The sequence below is a fragment of the Phyllostomus hastatus genome, unplaced genomic scaffold, assembly GCF_019186645.2.
Source record: "Phyllostomus hastatus isolate PE091 unplaced genomic scaffold, TTU_PhHast_1.1 phas_scaffold_317, whole genome shotgun sequence".
Classification (NCBI taxonomy): Eukaryota; Metazoa; Chordata; class Mammalia; order Chiroptera; family Phyllostomidae; genus Phyllostomus; species Phyllostomus hastatus.
The window spans coordinates 19,493,529-19,520,556 of NW_025334023.1; the positions used below are offsets into that span (position 1 = coordinate 19,493,529).

Consider the following 27,028-nt stretch of genomic DNA (forward strand, 5'->3'; position numbering starts at 1 on the left):
TGCATTAGATTTAGGAGCAAATACTGATGCTACAGAGACAGCTGCTACTATTAGTTTCCTCTAAAAAACTGAGGAAGAAAAAATGTATAAGAAGATGAAACAATTGACTTTCTAAAGGGAATATTAAATTTGACAAAAATAAGTTTGATGTGAATATGAATTTGACTAAGTCCTAGGTAAGACTCTGGAACAGATAGTCGGTGGTTTGTGAGTGCCCAGAAGAGGAAGCAGTGGCCCCCGGGATGCAGCCTGGATGCACCTGACCACAGCACACAGCCAGTCTTGGTTCACAGGGTTAATATGCTGGTGCACTAGGGCCATGCAGAAAGAGTTGTATTTGGGCTTTGACGTGATATTTTACAGGGCTTTTCATTTTTGTGGGGGAAATAAAGAAAAATGTGTAAGTTTGTTTAAGTGCATTAGTATCTCAGTATAAGACAAGAAATAATCAATAGATCACTGTCATCCTGAAGGGCTAGAATACCATAAGGCTCTGCTCTGCATCTTGGCCTTCATAACATTTTATAACCACTTGTATGAAAACACACATGTATATAAAACAAGGAATGTTTATCAAATTTGCAGCTGACAGAAAACTGGAAAGTATAGTGAATTCAATCTGATGGAAACAGGATTCCAAAAAATAATTCAGATGTTACTTCATTTGGGTAACTTCTGGGACAGCCACCCTGTCCAAGTCTGGATGCTGTACCCTGACTTCCTTCCCATTAGAGTGACATGTATTCATCAGTCTCTTATTGAACCTGCCTGCCTAGTAAGTCTCTCTCTGTCCTCAGGCAGTGGCTCTTGTGTCTCACAGTGGCTCACTGTGCCTGTCCCTCACACAGTGAACAGCAGCCACTTAATGAATGTTTGCTTCATTTTACAACCAGTCATGATGAGCCATGTTCAAAGGCTGAGACTAACCAGGTAAAATGTAATGAGAAATATAAAGCCCTGCCCTTGGTACACCCCCAGAAAACTAAACAAGCACAACATAGTGGCTAGGTGGTTTTACTTATAGCACTTATGAAAAAGAAATGAGATGTTTAGATGAGAATAAAGGCACCTTGAGATGGTATGATAGCACTGCTTTGCCCTACCCTTCCCCAAGTCAAAGTTGATCTTCATCTGCTTGAATAAAAGTGTCTAGCACTTAAAACAAAGAATGTGACAGTATTTCTCCAAGATGATTAGATCATACCTAGGGTATTATTATGTTAATGTTCTGAGTGGTATATTTTATGGGGGAAATCAACAAACAGGAGAATGTCCAGAGGAGGGCCACCTGGATAATGAAGGGTCTGAAAATCTTAGTCACTCATGCTTTCATTTATTTAACATGTGTATATTAAGCATCTAGTATTTTCCAGGCAGTATGCTAAGTAGTGAGTGGTAGAGAAAAAAATTTTCTATGATCAATTGAAGGAAATAAAGATACTTATAGAGATAAACAAAGACCATACAAATGAGAACAAATGAAGCCTATCTAAGTCGGAGCTTGCTACAGCAAGGAAGACAGCAACCATCACTTGCATTTGACAGAGATTCAATGGCAGGCAGGGGAGTAGAAAAGCTCTATAGTGAACAAAAAGCTTCAGGTGTGCTCTAATTGGAGGCTACTGGCACAGAGAAGCTGGAGGCAGGATATTAGAAGCAGGGAATCTTATGTGATTGATTTGGGAAGCATATTTGGCTTTCTCTTTGGCTATGCCCTGATTTGGAAGTAGAGGCAAAAATTAAGGAAGTTGTCAGTCATTGACCACTCAAGGATTACTGCTGTAGAGGTTATGGGTCAGAGTCTATTACCATGTGTTCTGGTCATTGTCTGTTTGTATGCTCAGTTTCTAGTATTGAACATTAAGAACAGAAGCCTTGGAAGAATAAGGAGGAACACTGATAACTATTCATCATGTTGATAACTGTATTCAAATACTTTAAGATCAACTGTATTGAAAAAGCATTTGTTTTTAATAGTACCAATGGATTAAATTAGGACTAGTGGATAAAAAAACTCTTTGGTAAAAGAAAGAACTTTTAAACACTCAAACTATCTAGATACAATCTCAGTCAGTGGTTATCTGCTAAAGGAGGAATTCAGACATCGGCTGGATAACCTTTTGGCAGTGATATGGCAAAACAAATCACAAATCTTGACAAGCACCAGAATTACTTGATATCTTTGTCACCAGTACAGAATCTTGGGCTCTATCCTAGACCTCCTGTATCTGATTAGTGGGATATGATGGATGATTCTCTTAAGAAACATTTGTGGAAGATATGCAGACACTGTATGGATAGTTGGATTAGATGACTTGCAAAAGTCATTCCACCCCAAGAGTACAATAGCCTAACTTTAGCATAGCATAGATATAACTGGGAAATAAACCATTTATTCATTTATTTAACAATATTGATTGAGTAGCTTACATTATGCCACACTTTACTTTAGGCTTATATTTTAATTCCATTAGCATGGTGCATTCCTACATGCCAAGAAGATAAGATAATGAGGAAAAGAACTAGCAGCAGCCAACAGATTCAGAGCTTAGCTTTGCCTGGGAATCTCCAAGCCCAGCATAAGTAGCAGTTATCTCAGATTGCTTTATATCAGGCAGGATGGCAGGGCAAAACACAGGTGGGGGCTGACCTCGGCCTGCACCAGCCAAGAAACTTCTAGGCCAATGCATCCAGTGGATAGCTATCGGAGCACCGCCACACTGCCCTTCCATAGCTGATCCTCTACAGAGGAGGGAGGCTGGTGGTCAGTGGTCACAGCCAGTCCTTGCAGCTGACTGGTCTGGGTAAATCCCTCCCATTGATCTGCTAACAGCAACCAAGGCCCAGCTACAAGAGGAGCGTACTCAACCCAAAGGATGCACCTTGAGTACCTAGCTTAGGTAATAGGGGAGGATATGCCACTGGACCCTACAAGATACCTACTACATTAGGCCACACTACCAAGACACAGAGTCAAAGCAGCTCTACCTAATACATAGAGATAAACACAGGGAGGCTGCCAAAACAAGGAGACAAAGAAACATGGCCCAAATGAAAGAAAAGATCAAAACTCCAGAAGAAGAGCTAAACAAAGTGGAGATAAACAATCTATCAGATGCAGAATTCAAAATACTAGTTATAAGGATGCTCAAAGAACTTAGTGAGGACCTCAACAGCATAAAAAAAGATCCTATCAGAAACAAAGGATACACAAAAAGAACAATTTACAGGGAAACGACAGTCAAATGGATGAAGCCAATAATCAAATCAATGATTTGGAACATAAGGAAGCAAAAAAAACAACCAACCAGAACAAGAATAAAAAAAAAATCCAAGAACATGAAGATAGTATAAGCAGTCTCTGGGACAACTTCAAGAGGCCCAGCATTTGTATGATGGTATGCCAGAAGGTGAAGAAAAAGAGCAAGAAATTGGAAATCTATTTGAAAACATAATGAAAGAAAGCTTCCCTAATTTGGTGAAGGAAATAGACATGCAAGTCCAGGAAGCACAGAGTCCCAAACAAGATGGTTGCAAAGAGGCCCACTGCAAGACATGTCATTATTAAAATGGCAAAGGTTAAAGATAAGATAGAATCTTAAAAGCAGCAAGTGAAAAGCAGTTAGTTACCTGCAAGGGAACTCCCTTAAGACTATGAGCTGATTTCTCAAAAGAAATTTTGCAAGCTAGAAGGATTGACAAGAAATAGTCCAACTCATGAAAACCAGGGACCTATAGCCAAGATTGCTCTATACAGCAAAGATATCATTTATCAAAGGACAGATAAAGAGCTTCCCAGACAATGAAAAACTAAAGGAGTTCATCATCTCCAAACCATTATTATATGAAATGTTAAAGAGACTTATTTAAGAAAAAGAAGATCAAAAGTAGGAACAATAAAAGAGCAAAAAATACCTATCTATCATCAATTTAATCTAAAAAACAAATGAAGCAAAGAAAAAGAACAGAGACGGAATCATGGATACAGAGAGCATTTTTATGGCTGCCAGATGGGAGGAGGGTATGGGGGAATGGGTGAAGAGGTGAGGGGATTAAGAAGTACAAATAGGTGGTTACAGAATAGCCATGGGGATGTAAAGCACAGTAAAGGAAATGCAGTAGCCAAAGAACTTAAATGCATGATGCATGGACCTGAAAAATGGTGTGGGGATTGCTTGAGGGCATGGGGGTACTGGGTGGAAGGGGTAAAAGGGGGAAAATTCAGGACAACTGTAATAGCATAATCAATAAAATATTTTTAAAACTCATATGTTCATTTTTCAAAGATTTATTGAGCATCTGTTATGTACCAAGGCACTGTGTTGAGCCCTAATGAGATAGTGAGGAACAAAGCTGATATAGTTTTTTTTAGAGCTTAATATAGCAGGAAAATAAAAGATATTTACAGTAAAGGGTGATACATATTGTTATGGAAAGAAAAATGGTGTGAAAACCATTGTTTTTATTCTGTTATTTTTCCCCCACATCATAACTCCAATTAAAATTTAATCAAGTTATATAGAGAGAAATTAGTGCTTCCTTTGCTCAGATTTGTTTTGGTTTAAGTAAAACTTGACAGCCTTTGGCCCTTAGCCTAGGAATGCTAGGAGACTTCAGAATGGCCATTTGTATTTTAAACCTCTCTGCAGTTGAATAAACCATTCAAAGGGAAATCCTTGGTTTGGGTTGACTCTGGTTGTTTTAGTAAGTTATTCTGGAATTCTGAGTCTTTGGGTTCTTACCACTCTTTCTAATCCTATTGCAATGGAGCTAACTTGGATTATATACAGGTCCAACAGAAGTAACATCACTGAGTGTGGTTAGTAGAGTGTGTGAATGTCTCACACGAGGTAGACAGCAATTTGAACATCTCACCTAAAATGTCATATGGTATGTTTGAGTGTGATATTGTTATATTAAACAGTTACATGCTTATGATTTTGTAATAAAATATTTTATGTAATAAAAAGTGGTGTTATTTGTACCGGACCCTGTATTTCAAGCAAGTTTGTATTCAAAACACCACATGTCCTGTGTGGTATACAGGAAGGAGCTCAAGATGGGAAGCAGCTGCTTATAATCTAGTTCTGGCTCTTCCACTAATTAATGTGTGGCTTTGACTTCACTGGGCCTCAGTTTTTTCAAAATGCTAAATGATCTTTATTAGTCCTAAAATTCTGACTCAGTGAAACTAAATGGAGGAACTATCATTTTGTATTTGCCTCTCCTCTTGCCTTCCTCCCAGCTACACAAAGATATCAGAAGCTCCATTACCACTATTGAATGGGTGTTGAAATAACATACTTTCTAATATGGACATGTGTGTGTTCTTTAGGCTGAAGTCCGAGGCTTCAATGTCTACCTGCTAATCTGGTCTGAATGGCTGGACTGTGCTAGGTGCCTGGGAAACGAGTCAGCTTTTCTGAAGGAGAACCCTGCCCTGGAAGCATTCAGCACCTCTCTTCTCACCACTCTCTGAGTCTCTGTAATTCTAATTATTACCAAGAGTTTCCATTCAAACACAACAAACCCTCAGAGGCCCAAGATGCTACCACCTCTGACTGACAGTATCCCCACTATCTAAAGACTTACTACATTCCTTTGCCCACACCTGCCTGATCAGATTCCTTTCAAACAGATACCTGTCATATCACACCAAGTTCCCCTGCAGTTCCATAGCCCAAGTTGTACCTTTGAATCTGGTCCTACCTTGACTGGGCTCGATCTTCTGTCCCTGACATGCACAACTCAAGTCCCAGTTTGTCTGCCCTCAAGCCCCCTCAAGTTAAGATAGACAGAGGTACATGGATATTCACATGTAAGAATATTGAACCATTTTTCATAATTAGAATTTCCCTTAGAATTCATACACTCTGAAAATTTTATTTATTTATTTATTTATTTATTTATTTATTTAGCTAACTTGTAGTACAAACTTATTTCTGACATAATCCAAACAATGTGTTTTCATCCTAGAACTCGCTTGTCTAAGTCAAAACTTCTGGTTCAGGGAGACCCATGTGCTATCACCTACGTGAAGAAGAGAATGCAGACAGTGACTTTATCAATGTATTTTATTATATTATGACAGCAGCTATATTTTAGCAAATGTCATTTTAAAAAATTAATTTAAATACACTGTTAGGTCTGAAATTAGCTTTTAGTTTTAATTTTAAAAATTAACTTCTGGCTTTCAGGCTTCTTACTATTTACATAATTGAACAGTTTAAGGAAATAATGATTTATGCAGAGCAATGTAATAATTTTTTTTGCCCTCACATTTAACTCTTTAAAAATGTGTTCTACTTTTCTACAATTGGCAGAACTTCTCCTTGTGAGGCCGAGCTTCAGGAATTAATGGAACAGATTGACATCATGGTAAACAACAAAAAACTGGACTGGGAAAGGAAGATGCGGGCTTTGGAAACAAGATTAGATCTACGGGATCAGGAGTTGGCAAATGCACAAACTTGTCTGGATCAGAAGGGTCAAGAGGTACTGAACATTTGTGTTCATAAACCATTAATTCTTCAGACTTCTCTAAATAGTATTTAGTCTATCAGCCTATGTTTTCATTACACATAGTTTTTATGAGGCATCAGCAATAGCAATTTTTGCTTGAAATTCTGTCCTAGTGTGTTAAATGTGTTCTATGAAAATAAGTGACAGAGGCTAAACCTATAAAAATTTGCTGATGCAGACAGAAATATAGTATCAATGTCATCTAGAAAAGTAAACAAACATTCAATATGTATGTGTAATAAATATCGTGGTCAAGAAAGATGTCAGTGCTTTTGCTGCTATAGAAACAAGTCTGTAGTTGTCAAAGCTGGGTCCTTGGACAAGGCAGAGTTCAGGAACATTTGCACTTTCTAATCTACTGAAAGAAGTGAAATGTCATGAGTTTGGTGAAGGATGTGTGTGTGTACCTGGCACCCACTCAAGAGGTGAGCCCTTGGCCCCTGCGAGGCTGGCTAGGCCCCCATGGACTGTACAAGAGCTCCCAGGCCTGCAGGGGAGTTCGGGGAACACCACATGCTTTACCTGCAGTGGACTTTTGTGCCTGTGAATTTTTCTCCTGGGAGAGGCCGAAATGTTTACTAACTATATCCTGAAGCATCATCAGTTGATGTGGTCAACAGCCTTTTTTTTTTTTTTGCCTTTATTGGCCTCTCACTAGAGCTCAGTTTTGGCTCAGTTAACTGTGTTACTGTTTGGTGTAGTTAACTGTGTTACTGGCTTCTGGTTTCTCTTCACAGTTTGTATGCAAGGGACTATTCTCTCCCTTTCGTACCTGGAGTGACACAGATGTGTAAACAGGTGCCTCACCTGGTTTTTAAGCAGACAAATTCTGTAAGCCAAATCCCTAAGAACTCATGTTAGACATTTTTTTTCTTTTTAATAAGTTAATTCTTATAAAAATGTAACATTTTGTCTACCATCCCACCAAAGCAGAGCTCCCATTGAAGACAGTGGGGCTTAAAATAAGATGTGAAGTGAGTCGGTAGAAGTTCTGCCCAACAGTAACATAAGCCTGCCAAAAAGGTAATGCAAAGTAAAGTCTAAGCCTTTATGTGAAATGTGATGGTGATATGGATCTTTCATCAAACATCCGTTCCATGCTGTCCCAATCCCGAGGTGTGCCCAGTGGAACAGTGCCAGTAGTGTTTGTTTTTGTGAATTTAATTGTTAATAGGTATTTAAAGCACTGCAGTAATCTTTCTTCTTGGTTTGGTATAGCAGCTTTATTTAAATTGTATCCCTCTTTTGCACATTTTTTTGGTCAGGCAAAATTTAGTAAAATGAAAATTAAATTGTATTCTCAATGCAGGTGGGATTACTTAGACAGAAGTTGGACAGTCTGGAAAAATGTAACTTAGCAATGACTCAGAATTATGAAGGACAACTACAAACCCTAAAAATTCAAGTAAGGGGGCTTATTTATTTAATATCACATTATGATATATGTTTTGACCTATAAATTTGTGTTAACTTTATTAAAATGGCTGTTTTTAATACAAACAAAAGTTCTTACATTTTAACTACAGGCTATATGTTTGACCCTGTCTTTCATTGTTTTATATGTATTGATTTTTGTCTTTTACTAGATTGTATCTCTTGAACTGTTAGCACAGTGCTAGACTAATAGCTTTCTGTTTATCAAGTGACTTGTTGATTAATTGTACTACATAACTGTGTGAACAACAACGAAAAAACAAAATTAGTGTTTTGTGCTCATTAGTCTCTAATAAGGAAGTCCATTTTTCTATGGCAATTTAAAATATGCACATTTGCTATTATGAATAGATAACTGAAAGAACAAAACTGGTCTTTATTACTTTGTTACTGGTAGGCCCTATCAGAGATGATAGGGCTCTGCACATGTGATGAGAGGGATACTGATTTTTTTCTTATTTATCCCTACATTTCCCCACTGCTAGAAGGCAAAAAGTCTTCTCTCCCTTACACAGATAACACACAGGACAGTAATCATCTGAGCATCTGAGGTATAGTAGATGCTATATCCTTTGCTTAACTTAGTAAATGAATCAATGTAAAATATGGTTTGACTATGAAATTGTGCTTTACAACCAACTTTCTTGGGAGTACAAAGATTTCATAAATGATAATATAATTAAAGGAGCCCAAAGTAGTTAACACATCCTCCTTAAGTACCTTTTTAGGGAGATTACCAGCCATTAATATTGGAATATGAAACATTTGATGCCACATAATAGGTATGATATTTTAAGACTAGCTCTTAAGATATTTTGTCTGCAATTGTAACAGCTGCCACTAGTTGGTAGCTTTAATTATGAAACATCATATGATTTTTTTCTTGCTAAGAATGTAAGCATTTAACAATTCATTCAATCAACCTTGCATTTTCTACAAAGGTCTAAAGTTGCAATATAAATATTTAATCACTATAATTCTTCAGTATAAACAAAGAGATTATGATCTGGAATGAATTTGAAAATATATAGAAATGTAAATGGCTAACCAAGAAATATCTTTATGGCAATTTCACAGAAATTTGTTCTGTGCATCGCTGATACTGAGAGTTTAGGAAATGCTTACTCCTCTGCTCCTGGTTATTCAGAGTAATTATTAGCATATTAGAGGCTGTGAGAAGATCTGCTTTAAACAAATGCATTTAGCCATTTTAATCCATCATTTTCCAAACATTTTTACCATAAAACCTTTTTATTTTTAAACCAAAACCTACCAATATTGTGGTTCAGTATTACAATGTAAATGTTGTAAATAGGTATTTCACAGGACACACATTGGAAACACTACATTAATGTTGAAAGAACCTCCATCTGTTTCCACTACCATTTTCTGCCTCTCTTTTTCCCTCTGGTTACAAGAAAAGAAAGAAGAGAATTAGAGAAAGCAGAAGAAAAAGAAAGAGGGAAGGAGATAAAAACACAAAGAGAAAAAAGTACTATGAACTTGACTTGGTTTGCATGATAGCTAGTAATATGTCATTTTTCTAATCAGAAAAATGCTGTCTTGTGGCAAACATGCTTTTGTTGCTGCCAGCTTACTCAACTGCTTCCTTCTTTGAAATTCCTAGTTTATGTACAATTTCATTTTCCTAAAATATCTTAAGGATACACTTCATCGCACTCTGCCTTGAATAATTCAACTCTGTCAAAGCTTTCATGTAGAAATTGCGTTTTTTTAAAGAAGGGTGGGGGTATTTTCTTTTCCTTCTAACCATTATAGAATTCTACAAAATATGTATGTATTTGAGATTTCCACTCCTGGAAAGATGGAGTAGGTTTAATTTTCCCTATTCCTCCTGCTAAATGCAATTAGAAACCCTGGACATTATTTATAAAACAGATAAGAAGACTCTAAGAAGTGTAGAGAAGGGAAAGGCCAATTAGAACTTGGGACCCAAGGAATGACATAATAGTGAGTTCCCTGAGATTTCTATTTGCCACATATGTCCCTGACTGCATAACAAAGAAGCAAGAAACCCAGATACTCCAGTGGGCACAAACAAAAAAAGCCTCACAGGAAGCCTTCCCTCCTCAGCAAAAAGACCAGAAAAAAAGACAACCTAACAAAATTAAACATGAGTATTCCAGCCAATACCCCCAGAAAAACTCTACAACCTAAAACCCACCCCAGTAAGGTGGACAACCTAAGTTTCCACCCTCACCATGCTATAATGAGGTAGACCAGTAGTCCCTTCCCCATTTGGGAGGTATCAGAGAAGACTGAGTGAAGAGGCAGGAATTTCATTACTATTAGGCACTAACAAAGCACCCCCCACAAACCATGGCATCAGTGGAGACCATGTGAATGTTATTAAACAAAAGTGGGGTTCAGCTACCCATCGTCACCCACAGGAAAATTCTGGAGACAGAGGTTGGTGAGGAAGGAAAGAGGTCTTTATTAAAATGTTGTATAATTTGGGAGGATGGGGGATTCCCCATCCTCATCTAGGCTCATCTCTTCCATAAAACACAAGCAAAATCCAGATGTTCCCAAAAAGACCAAAGCCCAAAACAATGCCCAGAGTTTCCACTTCATCCTTATCTGTCCTTTGGAGCCAAAGGTGGCTATGCCAGCAGCTCTCCAGCTTCAGGGTCCCTCCTGGAGTCTGCATGTGTTGTCAGAGTTGCCATTCACCATGAGGTTTCCAGAACCAGCCAATCCCACAAGCCCCAGCCAACGCATCTGCCAGGTGGGTCCAAGAAGAAGAGCACATTTCTCTCTTCCCTCAATTTAAATCTCCTGGTCCAAACTTCTGTGCTCTCAAGGAGGGTATGGCATGCTTCAGCCAATCCCATCATTTTCCAAGGCTAGACTGACAGGACAGCATCTCCTTCGCCTTCATGTTGACCTGTACAGTCATATGCAACTATGTTCTCTGGTCCCAGCCCCACCCAGGGATCAATTGGGAGGGAATAGGAAGGCTTTTAGCTTTGCACACAGTGACTTCTTCCTGACAGATCTTTGTCTGGAGGTGGAGAATCTGTCATTATGCACCCACACTAGCCTCCTGCAGCCCTTCTCCTCTGCTCCTGTTTGCACAGCTCACACTTGGGCACTGGCCAGGTTGGGCCCCTGGCCAGGTCTGTCCAGGCTTATCTGTATCACGAAGAGCCTAGATTTCTATGTCTATCTGCTGATGATGAGGCATGCCTCCTCCTCCTCTCTGGAATGGTATCAGGAAGCATAATGAGGAAGCATGATATTCCTCACCCCTCAGTGGTAACAAGGCTACCTACTCTCACTGTAGTATCACTGAAGGTCATGTGTAAACAGTAGTAAGGCACCGATGCCTCTCTAATCAAGGTGGTGTCAGTAAAAGACCAGCAGGGAACCTGAGGTCCCACTCCCACTCAAAAGTAGCAAGTAATACCTTTCCTGGGTTACCAGCTAAGGCCAAGACCTGGACTTACACTGCTACCTGGAGGTAATGAGGTAGCAGGCCATTCTGCATGTTGGAATGTTATCAGAAGAGGACTTCTAAAATACAATATTTAAATAAAATCCAGAGTGTCATAACACAATACTCCAAAATGTGTGAGTTTCAATAAAAAACCACTCATTATACTAAGAACCACAAAGATCTCAACTCAAATATGAAAAGATAATCCAACAGCAGGTTGATACAGATGTTAGAATTATCCAACAAGGATTTCAAAGCAGCTGGCATAATAATTCTTCAATGAAAAATTTACAAACATAATTAAAACAAAGGAAAAATTAGAAAGTTTTAGCAAAGAAATAGAACTATAAGGAACAACCAAAATTTATTAGAAATTTTATAACTGAAAAATAAAATAACCAAACTAAAAAAAAAAGAAAATCAATGGATGGGCTTAAAAGCAGAAGGGAGAGGACAGAAAAAACAATCAATGAAGTTGAAGATAGCAAAATAGAAATTACCCAATCTGAATAGCAGAAAGAAAATAGATTAACAGTTCCTGGCCAGTGGTTCAGTTGGTTAGAGTGTTTTCCTGTACACCAAAAGGTTGTGGGTTCAATTCCCAGTCAGTGCACACCCCTAGATTGCAGATTCCATACCCAGTTGAGAGTGCATGGGAGGAAACCAATTGATGTTTCTCTCTCACATCGGTTTTTCTTTATCTGTCTATCTATCTATCTATCTATCTATCCCTTCACCTCTAAAATGAATTAAAAAATTTTCAGGTGAATATTAAAAAAAGAAAATAGACTAAGAAAATTAACCTCAAGGATGTGGATTGAAAATCTGTGTCATCAGAGTCACAGAAGGAGAGGAAAAAAATGGTGGGAATGAAAAAGTACTCATTGAAGTAAGGCTGAAAAGATATAAACTTACAGATTCAAGAAGTTTAGTGAAAGTCAAACATGATAAACCCAAATATTAATAAAAAAGCAAAGGTGATGCTTAGATAATTCACTGGGAAAAGACTCTTGTCTGTTCAACAAACACTAAAAGGACAACTGAATATCCACATACAAAAGAATTCAGTTGGACCCTTACCTAAACCATAGACAAAAATTAATTCAAATGGATCAAAGACCTAACTGTAAAAACTGAACCTCTTAGAAGAAAACATTAGGAGCAAATATTTCTAACTTTGCATGAGGCAATGGTTTCTTAGATTTGGCACCAAAAGCACAAGAAAAATTAAATAAACTTGACTTCATCAAAATTGAAAAATCTTTGTGCTTCAAAGGACACCATCAAGAAAGTCAAAAGACAATACACAAAGTGGAAGAAAATATTTGCAAATCATATCTATGATAAGTGGTGAGTATCTCAAATTAAAAAATAACTTGTCAACAATAAATGACAAATGACCAAATTTTAAAACAAGCAAAGATATAAATAAGCATTGCTATAAAAGAGATATACAAATGGCCAATAAGCATATGAAAATGCTCAACATCATTAGTCATTGGGAAAATGTAAATCAAAACCATGAGATACCCCTTCATATTCACTAGGATGGCTATAATCAAAGAGCTGGTATCGATGAGGGTACAGAGAAATTGGAACCCTATACATTGCCAGTGGGAATTGAAAATGATTCAGCCTTTTCTTCAAACAGTTGGGCAGTTTCTTAAAATGTTGAACTTCAAGTTTCCCATGACCTTGCAATTCTACTCTTGGCTATATACCCAAGAGAAATAAAAATATATATCCACACAAAAACTTGTGCAAATGTTTATAGTATTTTTTATAATAGCCTAAAAAGTGGAAATAACCCAAATGTCCCTAAATTGATGAATGGGTGAATAAAAAGTGATATATCCAAAAAATGGACTAATAGCCATAAAAAGGAAGTATTTATTGATCCATGTTATAACATGGATGAAGCTTGAACACATTATGCTAAAAGAAAGAAGCCAAACACAAAAGACCACATATTGGATGACTCCATTAATATTAAATGATCAGAATGGGCAAATCAATAGAGACAGAAAGTGGATGTTAGCAATGACCAGGGGCTTGGGGAAGGGGAGAATGTGCGGTCAATATGAATGGTATGGCATTTCTTTTTGTGATGATGAAAATATTCTGGTATGAGATAGTGGTTGCACAACTTGGTGAATATATTAAAAACCAATGAACTTTGTGATTTAAAGAGTGAGTTTTATGGCAGGTAAATTATATCTCAATTTTTAAATTACATGAGAAAGAAAAAAGAAAGCAGAAGTGACTATTTAATATCTGATAAAGCTATGGACAACTGTGTGTCCATAGCTTTATCTGTAATAGGCAAAAACTGAAAATACCCAAAATGTCTCAATATGTGAGTGGTTAAATAAGCTGTGGTTACACCTGTGCCATGGAATCATGCTGAGCAATAAAGAGAAATGAACTATGGGTACTCATGTGCATCTCAAGGGCATTAGGCGGAGTAAAACCAAGCCAATCTCATAATGTCATATTGTGTGATTCCATTTTATAACACTCTCAAAGTGACCAAATATAGAGATGGAAAACAGTTGATGGTTGCCTGGCATTAGGGGTGTGGGATTGACTGCTGAGTGTCACCAGGGAGATCTTGGTGGTGATGGAACGGTTCTGTACCTTGATTGTGGTTGTGGTCACACAAATCTACACATGATAAAAATGGCATAGAACTATACACATGTATTATACTGACATCAATTTCCTGGGTTCAATATTGTTCATTAAGATGTAAGTATTGGGAGAATTACAGATTCAATATTACAGATTCAGAACCTCTCTGTGATATCTTTGTAACTTCCTGTGAATCTATATTTGCAACTAAAAATAAAAACTTTTGTAAACAGTTACATAAAACTTTCATCACAGATGTTGATAGACCATGCTGTTCTTAATCTATTATTTGACAGTAGAAAAAGAAACATAAAAAAATAATGGTCTAAATTGTAAAAGGAATTATTGGTAAGAAAAATGTTTCAATTTTGATATTTAAATTTAAGCTTATATCAACATGAGTAAGTCACTTATGTTGTTTCTGTCTTTTAAATTAAGTATTCCATTTTCTTGAATAAAGTATAAACTGCTAATTTTATAGATTGAGATCCTGAAATTTAAATTGTCAACACAAGATGGCACTAAATAAAGTAAAGAAAAAACTTGAGTTTTTAAAAATTTTAAGCTTGGCTACATATGGTTAAAACAAAACTGAACAAAACATTTATCAAGTGAACCAGTGTTTAACTGTGCAGTTAAAGAAGTCCCAAATTTATGTGAAAGCTAAATTGTGTTCAGCTTTAATAATTTAGTTCTAATAACTGGTTCTATCTTCACTAATTGGAATATTTAAGCTTTACTGCATTTTCTAATCATGACTTAAATTTTCAAAGAGGTACACAAGAAAAGAATGATAGTAAACCAAGTTAAAAATTACCAGTAATAGTAAAACATTAGCATTCTCTCTATTATTTACAGTTTTCCAAACTAACTAATAGCTTTGAAAAACTGAGATTACACCAGATGAAACAAAACAAATTTCAGCGAAAAGAGTTACCACACCTAAAAGAAGAAATACCCTTTGAACCGAGCAATCTGAACCAGAAACTAGAGGTGAGCTCTGTTCTCTTGGTTCCTTCATGTGTGTGGAAGGTGGATTTGCGTTGCTGTGGTGGGGGCAGGGGCTGTCTGTCTCTAGTGCACACAACGGTGCGTGCAGTTGTGATAACACACACAACGACACACCAACTTCTCATTGAATATATTTTCATAGGGCACCTTCACTTCAGGCACTTAGTGAATTAAAACATCACTTTGATTTATACATCTTTTACACATGTCAGCACATTTGGAGTTCCAAAGAAAAAGTTCAAAGAAACTGCAGATGTTGAGTGATGTTGAAGGACATCCCTGGGGTCTGTGAGAGTGAATATCTAATAAATTTTTGAATGCCTGTTTAACTAGTAGGTTCTTAAGTCTCAGTAAAGCCTCGTAATAGTTTTCAGAACAGAGCTTGAAATGTCAGGGTTTTTTCTTTAAAGAGGCAGTGCCACTCCAATATAGCCACCCTGTGCCACCTAGAACTTCTAAAATCTTGGTCCCTGAAAAGGTTTGCTACGTCACAGATGCACTTATTCTTATTCCCTTAACTTCCCAAGCTTGGAAAAAACAAACCAGCTGTTTTTCTTCCCTGTGTGCTTGAGCATCCCTCCCATAGGTCATGGAACAGTGGACACAGATTCTACTACAAATTCCTATTCTCTAACAGCAGATGAGTTCCCAGTGCTGCTCAGTTGTTTTGTAATTGACCTCCAGTTGACCTTTACCATGTTATCTCACTCAATTCCTTACACTGTTCTCAAGCCCTGAGCCCCAGCTCCTTCCACCAATGATTTCAGTTTCTTCTGCTTTGTTGATGTTGTTCTCTACCTCCCAATCATCCAGGTAGGAACCTGTTAGGAATCTCGGATCTCTTCCTTTCTCTTATTCCTCATACTCCAGCCCAGGTTTTCTCCTCTTTTCTGGTCCAGTGCCTCTTACCTCCTTCTTCCTCCTATCTACTTTTCATTGCCTGATTTTATACTTTATCATCTTACTCTTCAATTAATAGTCCTTCTCAAACTTTTCCTCCCAAATATTTTTAGGAGCAGAAAAAAGAATCTGGACCACAGCCCTATAACCAGCCTATAGCAATAACTTTGCAGAACTTTAGGGATTGGGCTTTTAAATTCCTGCAAATTTTGTATTCTACTGAATAATGAATATACACACTTTTTAATACAAAATTAATTAGTAAGGTTGACACTCTAGTTAAGTGCAGCATGGATAACCCCCTGGCTCTTGCAGTGGTGTGACTAGTGTGGCATTAGAAATACCCTGATCTGACAGAGGACGGCTAAAGATGCACACTGTTAGAACATTTGCTTTCATTGAAAGTTCAGCAGCCAAGCCACTCATTATCCATTTGATTACTCTCGTGGGGTTTAGTGGGAAAACCACATTCACATAGATTGTTCAGACAAAGAAAAGCTTTACATTAACTACTTTGTGTGACACATCTTACATTTAGGAAACTAAGTATTTGCATAAAATATATCATAAAAGTGTAGTGGAAATTAGTCACAAAAGATGACTCTGCTTGTCTTTGATCAAAAATTATTAAGCACACTCTGTAGATAGTTTAATCTGTATAATTATGAAATCACTTCATGTACCTGTTTTCACTCAGAGCCATTTGAAAATTAATATGTAAGAGATGGGCTGTTCCAGTTTTAGTGTGTATCTAAGCTCTTTCCCCTTTGGGACAAACTTTCACACATTGCCATGGCAATAGGGCCACGGCGGGCAGCATGCCACAGTGGGGAACATAAGACTGGCCCTGCCGGACTCATTTATTTGTACTGTGACCTTTGGGCAAGGTGTTCACCTCACAGAGATTCCATTTTATCACCAATAAATAGGGCTAAAAATATCTTATAGGTGACATTGTGGTTATGAAAGAAAAATATATATAAGTATACATATATATTAATTTAGGTGCATGCTAAAACATTTAGGAATAAAAATGCATGAGGTGTGGAAGTTGCTTTAAAATACTCCCAACAAATAAGGGTGAAGAGAGGGAGAGAGGGGAAATAAAACTGGACTAAGTCAACAGAGGTTAAACTGTTGAAGGGTATGTGGAAGGTTGTTTTACTCTCTACTTTTATGTATGAAAATTTTCATAATAAAAAGTTAAAACTATCTTATAGGTTGAGGTGTGTAAAGTCCCTGACATACAATAATTACTAAAGAAATGTTTGTTCTATTCTTCAATATTTAATAGAGGAATTAAAAATACATATGTATGTATATAAATATGTAAAGTAATATATAAATAAAATAATGTAGCTTCCACTAGAAACTTTAATTTTAATAACCCTGACCCACTCTCAACTTTAAAGACCTGGAAAAGGCTTTTCAGCTGTGGAGAACTTACCCTGGAGGTTGAGGCAAGTCTACAGACCCTCTGGGACCTGGACTGACACCTCCAGTCTCTACAAAAATTCTTATAACACCCTCCAGGTCTCTTCTGGGGCCCCTAAGTAATGGATATTTTGTGCTCACTTGCTAATCTTGAAACTAATACATCTGTAAGACCAAGCAATCCATGACTATTAAGCACTTGCTGATATATATTGGGTTGGCCAAAAAGTCCATTATGGGGTTTTTTTCCATATGATGGCTCTAGTAGTGCTTAGTTGTCTTAAACTTCATTTGAAACAATTTTGTTAGATTGTATTGTGACAGCTGTCATATCAGTGTGCATTTAAAAAAACATCAAAATTGGTGAATTTTTGTGCAGCCATTTTAATATTGAAGATGGAAGAAAATATGCAACATTTTTGGTGTATTATACTTTATTATTTCCAGAAAGGTAAAGATGTAACTGAAATGCAAAAAAAGATTTATGCAGTGCATGGAGAAGGTGTTATGACTGATTAAATATGTCAAAAGTGGTTGGCAAAGTTTTGTGGTACTATTGACATTCTGGCCAAATAATTCTTTGCTGTGGGGCTGTCTTATGCATTGGGAGATGTTTAGCAGCACCCCTGGCATCTACTCACTAGAAGCCAATAGCGAGAGATAGCCTGTGTACTCAAAATATCCAAATCAATAAAGTAATTGGTGAAAATGAAACATGTGTCTTTTATGGAAAAAATGTAATGGATTTTTTAGCCAACCAAACACATTTCTAAGCCTTGCTTGGCCTCATTTTTACCTGTTGAAGAATTTGTGATTGAGGTTAATACTCCTGCCTCTTCCTAAAGCATCCTGGGAAATACTTATTTTCCAAATTGAGGTTGTTGGGAGGGAGATGATAAATATTAGTATTATCTGAAAGATATAAACTAAGTCAACCTTGCCCACCTTTTGACTTCTGATTCCAATGACTCCTTTCTAGATTAAAACTAAACAGCAATTTTCATGTGCTTTCTATTGACTTGAAACTTTGCCTATGTTTTACTAGAACTGAGTCTTATAAATTGGTCACTTACTAAAGACACTGTTCTTATGTACCCAAATTTTAAATTGTCGAATGTCAGAATCAAAGTCAATAATTTTAAATAAACTATCTCCATTTATCCTAATATATATTTGACCCTTGAACAACGAGGGGGCTACAAGTGCTAACCCCCCACCCCATGCAGACAAAAATTCATGTATTACTTTTAACTCTCCTGAAAACATAACAACTAATAGCCTACTATTAACCAGAAGCTTTACCATTAACATAAATAATTGATTAACACATATTCTGTATGTTATGTGTATTATGTACTGTAGTCTTACAATATAAGCTAGAAAAAAATGTTATTAAGGAAACCATCAGAAAGAGAAAATGCATTTACAGTATTTATTTAAAAAAATCCATGTGTGAGTGGATCCATGCAGTTCAAACCTGTGTTGTTCAAGGGTTAACTATAGTCAATTTATCATAAAGTATTATTATATATTTCAAAGGGGGTCCATCCATATTTCTCTAATCTTATTACCACCACTCAATTTCAGGTCACTTTTAGTCACTATAAAAGTCTCCTATGTTACAGCCTTTCTTCACTGATTGTTTTGGAACTTGTGGATTTAAAAAAATAAAACTTTTTTCAAATGTCCTTTAAAATCAAATCACTATAGAAAATACAAAATTCTATATTTTTCTCATTTTAAGCAGAATACAGCAATCATTCCCTGGATAAGTATATTTATTTTCCAGCATATCCAATCCAGTCATTTTAGCCATCTTCCAGAACAACACCAATCACTCTGGCCAGACGAACTGTTCCAATTCGACACCTTCTCGGAGAGGGCTGAAGCAATCCTGATGTTGTCTGCATGGCTTTTACGTGACACTAACATTGCACTTGTACTGTAAAATTATTTATAAAATTATTTGTTTACATTTACATTTTCCCTACTTTATTGTATATTCCTTGATTTGTATCCTTCAAAAAATTTTAAATCATGAAGTATTTCCAAATTCTCTTCTCTCCACAGTACCTGGTGGACACTAGGTGATTAATAAAAATGACTGAATTGATGATTGAGCACATCAATACATTCATGCCATGTATCTATATGCAATGATAGCTGATCAAAGACTTAGTAGTTATAGAGTTTGTTTCCAACCATTTTGTTTTCTTGACAAAATTTAGTGAGAAATGTTTAAATTCTAGGAAGTATTAATATCTTGCTTTCGTTTGCACATTCATGGAATATAAGTGGTGTCTGGCACTTTGTCGGGCACTAGGAGGAATACAAAAGTAATGAAATGTGTTGTACTCACTCTTAAGTTGCTTATAGCCTGGACAAGAAGAAAAGATAAAAATGTCCAGCCCTAAGCAAAACTGAGAAATAGTGAAGTTTTCTTTGGCATTCCCAAAGCCATATCCCTTCCTCAAGTTAAGTTGTGAATAGGTAATCACCCTCCCTGAGTACACTCCTTGAGCAAAATCTTGTAGAATTGAGCATGCTTTAACAAGTTATTTCTACCACTTCTTCCCCAGGTTAATTCAGTTGGCACTGTCTAAGTGAGGCCTGAGATTCTGTTCCCAGGAAAGAGTTGATCTTGGCTTCACCTTGCCTGACAACTTTGGAAACCACAGGGACAGTCAGTAATCAGTCGAAGCCCCATCCCATAAGAAAGCAGGGGAGCCAGTTTTGTGACAGAATATAGAGAATGAAAGAAGGCAAAACACTTCTGGTCTTTGCTCAGGAAACAGAAAGGAAGTACTGGATGCAGAAAGTTATTTGGAACTTCCTTATTAGTAATCAGCATTTGTTGTAAGAGATTTTTTTTTCATTTTTAACAAATAAAAAGGCTTAATTTTTATACAAGGATTAGGCTACAAATTCCATATTTTCCTAATAAAAATTAAGATATATCTAGCAATAAACCCAAGATGAGAGATTTGATACTTTTTTATTTTCCTAATGGGGAAAAATGCACTTAATTTTTTCTCAGAATAAAGATTTACAAATAAGAGAAGCCCTGTTCATTGTACTTTAAAATGAATAATTTTCTCCAATTTATTTTTGTCCTTCCACTTTTTTTAAAGGAATTTAGAGCAAAGTCCAGAGAATGGGACAAGCAAGAGATACTATATCAGACTCATCTGGTTTCTTTAGATGCTCAACAAAAAGTATTGTCTGAGAAGTGTAATCAATTTCAGGTACATTATCTAATTCTACCCTCAAAATTAGAATAAATTAGAGGTTAAATATTATTATCTTTGCCATTCAGCATATAATCTTTTTACAAATAGAAATGCCAACTAATAGAAAATAACCAGAGTAGGTCCAGCTTTGGTTTTAAAGTCATAAGCGCATGAGGTACCTATAATGGTGAGTTTAGCCTACATGTGTCAAAGGATGATGGTGTTATTGAAAGTGTGCATTGTTAGTAGTACATGTTTTTGCATTCCTGTGGGCAAGTCACTTAGAAAGTCGAGGGTTGCTTGGTCCCTGCCTTCAAGACCTATACAGCCTAGACATTGAGATAATACATGTCCTGATTTACAGGTAATAATGACAAGTGAATGGAAGGGATCCAAATCCTTTTAGAAGTCAAAGAGTAAGAAAAAAATGTGCTCAACCAGGAAACATCCTCCAGCAGGGGTGGGACAGGGCCTGACATTGAAGAATGGATATGTTGTGAGACAAGAGAAAGTATGTTCTAGGTGGTAGAAAGAACACCAGCAGAGTCACTGAGCAAGAGAGCAAAAGGCAAATTCTGGAAATGGAAAATGGGTCAGTTAGCTGGTAGTCCATGCAGCAGGTGGGAAAGGGGAGGTGGTAAGCCTAGGGAATTGGATATAAATTATAATAAGCTTTTAACACTTGGGCTAAAGAATTTTGAATTTTTATTAAAGCCATTAAGAAACTATTGTTTGGTTGATACACTTTTTATTCTCTCTTTAAGTCACTTGAGTTATATGTCATACTTGTTCCTTAAATTCAACAACATAAAATAATTTAATGTAAAATTAATAGCCTTATCCCTTTACTCCATTTTTACCCATTTAATATAAACACTGTTAACAGTCAGGTGTTTTTCTTTACTACCTTTTCTTTTATTTGTACAAACATGCAAAAATATGTATTTGTGTGGAAGTTGCATACTTTTTCTCTTAAAAAAGTTTTTACTTAATAATAAGCCATGGATATCTTTTTGAGGTACTACATAAAATTCTACTTAATTCTGCATAGTATTTCATAGTATATAGTAGATACACCAGATGTACTATAGTATGTAGTATATATACTGTAATTCTTTTAATCATTTCCTTGTTGATGTATATTCAGGTTGTTTCTATTTTTATGCTATTGCAACATTATAACAAATATCATTGTATGTGCACATTTAAATACCAGTACTTTTTATTGTTAGATAAAAACTCTAGAAATAAGAATGAATTTTGAGCCATAGGATATGTCCATTCAAAGTTTTAATATATACCAGCAGATTACTACTTCAAAGGTTACAGTAATTTACAATTCATGAGTGGGTGGTGGGAATTACCCATACCTTCCCCAGCACGGAATATCACCAGTCTTTTCTACCAACTGATGGATTAATGGTAATATTGGCTTGATTTGCTTTGTATTCTTACTGCTTATAAGACTGAGCATCTTTCTGTATTCTCCCTGGCCTTTTTCATTTCCTCTTCTGTGAATTGCCTATTCATAACTTTGCCCATTTTTCTTTCTTGTTGTTTATCTTTTTCATATGGATGTGTAGTAGTTTCTGTACAGAGGAATTATTAACCCTTGTTCTATGTGTTGACAACTTTTTTCTACAATCCAATTGCTTTGTGTCATTTTGTTTATTTTTGGTTATGGAGGCATTTTCAACTATTGTGTAATCAAATCTATAGTTTTACTTTTTTTATATATTCAAGATTTTCTTTCTTGTGGATAAGAATTCCCTACCCCAAGAGCTTTGCCCTACTCTACATCTTTGCTCTCAGGTTATGCAAATATACTTTCTTTTTATGCCATCAGAAATTAAGGTTTTAGAATAAACACAAGGCTGAATAATAAAGGGTAATGCTTCATTACCTAATAATGTATTTAAAGGTGTTTTTCTAATTGTTTTCCATTATTCTTGAACTTTATGTAAGCTTAAACATTATATTCTCCATTTAATTGACACAATTTTCATATTTCTCAGAAACAGGCACAGAATTACCAAACTCAGCTAATTGGTAGAAAACAGTGCATGGAAGAAGACAGCAGCTCTGCCATTCCTCAGCTGATATGTGAATTAGATCCTAGTTGTGAAACCAGTGAGAGAGATGAGTTCATTATTGAAAAACTAAAATCAGCTGTGAGTGAAATGGCATTAAGCCGGAATAAGTTACAAGATGAAAATCAGAAGCTCTTACAGGAACTGAAAATGTACCAAAGACAGTGCCAGGTAAATATACATTTATTTTTCAACTGATATTGCCCATAATTTGTATAAATGATAACAGTTATATGGATTTGAAAGCTAATTTCATATTACATGTGTAAATTCAGCTCATATTTCCTCTTAATGACTAATTCTCACTTGATGAGTACATATATTAAACCCATAGGTACTTCACCCACTCAAGTGCACTGCGGCTCTACAGTGGCATGATAATAATGTATTCCCCATGGAGTATCACAGAGGTCACTTAGGACCTTAGACCTAAAAACCATGGCCCTTTAACCACACACTCCGCTCTGTCCTTACTGTTCATTCTCTGACCCTGTGCCTCTTTGACTTGCAGGAATCCTGGGTTGGAGATCCATGAAATTACTAAGGGTTCAACACTCTAATGGCCTCAGTGAGAAGTGTGAGGGGCACTCCCTGTGATTTGGCACTGTTAGCCTTACCATAATCACTTACCAAACAGTAGCTTTGAGTTTTTGTTTGTTGCTTTGCTAGTGTTTTGTTAACTTTCACATTAGTAGATGGGATTGATAGTTGTTCCAAGCACTAATTTATTAACTTGAAAATGTCATCTCTTTTCTTTCTACTACTTGCAACCTCTAAAGATACATAGCATTCATCAAAATTGCTCATTATAATTTCTTTACTAAATATGTATTTCTTATTCATGGATATCCCAGTTGCTCGTGACATTCTATGGTTTTATTTCCCATTCTAGGTCTCATCTCCCACCTACAAACATTTAGCTTCTTTCCTCCATTGGCCCATTTCATTCACTGTCTGAGCAGAATTTCACTCACTTCTCTAAGATATTCCACCACAGGATCTTCTGCCACTTAAACTCCCAGGGTCCTTCGTTAGTCTTGGGCCAACTCCTCATCCCCCCATCCTGCTACATGACATGGATTACAGAAGGGGATTTGTCCTTTTAAATTCTCTCCCCACCGCCATCTACTCTTCTGTATTCCCCTTCCCCAAGTTTGCAAGGGGGCAGATCACAAGGTTCCCAGCCTCTTGAGACTATTCCATGATATTTCTAAGAGAAGTACATCTCCCCCATCCCAAATTCCAGCTCTGTTGGGGAAAGGCTTTTATTCTAATACAAATTAGATGTAAACAAACAAAACTAAACCACAAATATTAAACACTGAGGAAGCCATAAATTTTCTAGACATAGAAAAGGTATTGATGATGTTTCCCTGGCTTCTCTATGATAATCTCGCAAATGAGATTAGCTCTTACTCCTGCTCTCCAAGTTGTCTAGGTGGCTTCTACTGTTCAGCTCACCAGTCAGCCTACCCAGTCCTGTGGAAGCCGGGTTTTCATGATTGCTGGTGTCCTGACAGGATTCTCTTCTGCTCAGAGGCTGCTTCCCATTCCTCTCCCTGGGTCTGGGGCAGCCGGCCGTGCCTCTGGCCCTGATTTAAAGACAACTTAAATTTTCATTATGCAGCTGTCTTTGTATTGCTGGAGCCTGCAGTGGGATCAGAGTCAATAAATAAAGAGATTACTTTTCTGGGTACTTTCTGAATATTCTCCTCCAGGTTTCAGGTTATCCTGCACACACAGAAGAGTTCTCTGTGTCTCTTCTTAAAGATTTTTGGGCTCTGGCCCCTAGAAATCTTTAGTTTGCCTGAAACATATTTCATAAGTCTGGTTCTACCCTTCAGTGAGGTTCAGCTTCTTCAATAACTTAGTTCCTCTTAAACACCCCTAAAAGAATTCCATTTGGACCTGTTACAACATCCAAGAATATTCTCTTCTATAGCCTGAGCTTCAGCTCTTGGGCCTTGGCTGACATGTAGAATAGAAATCTCTGCTCTTACCCCATATTCTAGAAAGAGCCTCTGTTGCCCTTTTTGGAAAGCATGACTGACTTTTACTCTCAGAACAGGATCATTTCTATTTCTCCAGGAAGTAATTTGGAGAATTTTTTAAAAGAAAGAATGTTACAAACAGGAAGAGTGTACATTGGAAACATTAATAAATTAACATTCCCACTTCAGATTATAAATTCTACCCTGTCTCCAAGTAAATATCTTAAACCTGTGCTGCTCACACTTATCACATTGACATCCCTTTATTGCCAAGAAGAGAGAAAGTGCAACCTGAAAGTCTTAACAGGTAGCAGGAAGTTACAGAACTCAAACCTCCGTGTGGCCAAGGCCACCCTGTCCTTTAGCAATATCCTCCAAGTAGGTGACTTACCCTCCTCACCCAGGATCAAAAAACATAACTCACCCCTCAACCCAAGATTTATGCAAACTTCCAGAGCCTTACACATACACCTGAGAAGGCTCTGTGGGTTGTCTGGGCTGAGGAAAGTCCATGTTACATACTTTGACTTTTCCTTATGTATACATATGTATATTAATTAATTTAATAATTTATTAAATGCCCCTGAATATATTCTAACAAAATAAAAACCCAGCTATTTATAGAAGTCAATATAATTATGAAGTATATATTTATTGATATTTATACTAAAGGTTATAAAATAACTACTACTTGTCTAATTGCTATAATTTTCTTTTAAATCAGTGGTTCTCTGCTGGGGTGATTTTGCTCCCAGGTTTCATTTGGCAACACCTGGATAATTTTTGGTTATTACTACAAGGGAAAGTGGTATGAATGTCATCTAGTGGGTAGAGGCCGGGTGTCACATCCTACAATGCACAAGACAACCCTTAGCAAAGAATGATCCAGACTGAAATGTACATACTGCTAGGTTGAGAAACTCTGCTTTAAATATTTAAATGTTCCTTTTCTCATGTTCTTCACCAGTAATTTTCTAACTTTACTTTTTGATGTTTTCCATAGTTAGTGATAAACTTAGAGATAAATGTAACTGTTACTGATCTATTGTCCTCCAATTTCTAAGGGAAAGTTACCAAAGTTCCTTTTACAAATATTTGTTCATTTCAAAAAGAATTTAGTTAACCTGGGATCTAGGAACATTATGAACATTAAACTAAGAATTTTCATTTTATATTTTACAGAAGAACTGCATGTGTTAAAAAATAAATTAAATTATTCTGGAGTATGTCACACACACACACATGATTTAATTCTAATGAAAAGATTTTTGAGAAGTAATTTGGTTCAAAAAATTCAATATAAGGTCTCAATTCCCAGAAAAGCACTATTTTTGATGCATTTAGAAGAAATGCTAAAAATACTGCTTTCATTTAGACATCTCTGTTTCATTTCCAAATTGTACTTGTGCTTCATCCTTTTGCTTTAGAATAAATATTAAGTGATAAGATATCAACTATTTACTATTTGGTAGATGATTTGACGGTTTAAAATCACAGCTTCTCTCAAACCATTAGGCAAATTTGTAACTAAACAGATGGTTCCTAAACTTGTTTTATAAAATTTATATTTTACACAATGGGAATAATTAGAGGTAAAAATCACTATAAACAGTGTGTATATTTAGAAAGAAGTTTCTCTTTTCTTTTTGCAAAACTGTCATGTGACAGTGTTGCACATGAATTTAAAAGGGCAACCATTTCCATCTAAATTACTGTCAGTTATTGTATATAAAATTCTCTTTAGTTTACAACACACTTTAATGACATATGCATCTGAATTTTCATGAGTCACATCTTCTCACCCGTCCTTTTATAACTTTGAAATGTGTCAATATACACATAAATTTCGTTGCATGTATTTAATGACTATGCTGCACTACACTCACATGTATAAAATATGTGGTGTTTCCCATTGGAGATTAATGACAAATAAATTGCTCTGAATTTTTTCAAATATCTATGCTCAAAAAAATCTTGACCTTTTTTTGTTTGTTTGTCAACATGTCATTAAATACTAAAGCAACACTCTGCAGTAGAGATATAATGCAGACCACAAATATAATTTAAATTTTTCTATTGGCCACGTTAAAAATTAATAAAAATGGGTGAAATCAATATATAGTAGTAATATATTTTGTTCAACACAACATCTAACTAAAGTATTATCATTTCAACATGTTCATTTAAAAATTATTCAGATATTTTACATTTCATACTAAATCTTCAAAATCTGGTGTGTATTTTACACTTAAAACAGATCTCAATTTAAATGCTAACTATTCATCAGAAACACTTCATCTGTGCTTAGAGTTCATATAATTTACA

At 36.2% G+C, this 27,028-nt stretch overlaps 1 protein-coding gene across 1 annotated transcript in view; it reads left to right on the forward strand.

Annotated features, from left to right (window-relative positions):
- The window catches only part of DEUP1 (deuterosome assembly protein 1), a 78,664-nt gene that overhangs the window by 12,221 nt on the left and 39,415 nt on the right, over positions 1 to 27,028 (forward strand). The window contains exons 2-6 of the mRNA XM_045817854.1: positions 6,324 to 6,495; positions 7,832 to 7,927; positions 14,906 to 15,040; positions 20,524 to 20,637; positions 22,638 to 22,883. Of these exons, the coding sequence (XP_045673810.1) occupies positions 6,324 to 6,495; positions 7,832 to 7,927; positions 14,906 to 15,040; positions 20,524 to 20,637; positions 22,638 to 22,883 (763 nt within the window). The remainder of the gene's footprint in view (positions 1 to 6,323; positions 6,496 to 7,831; positions 7,928 to 14,905; positions 15,041 to 20,523; positions 20,638 to 22,637; positions 22,884 to 27,028) is intronic.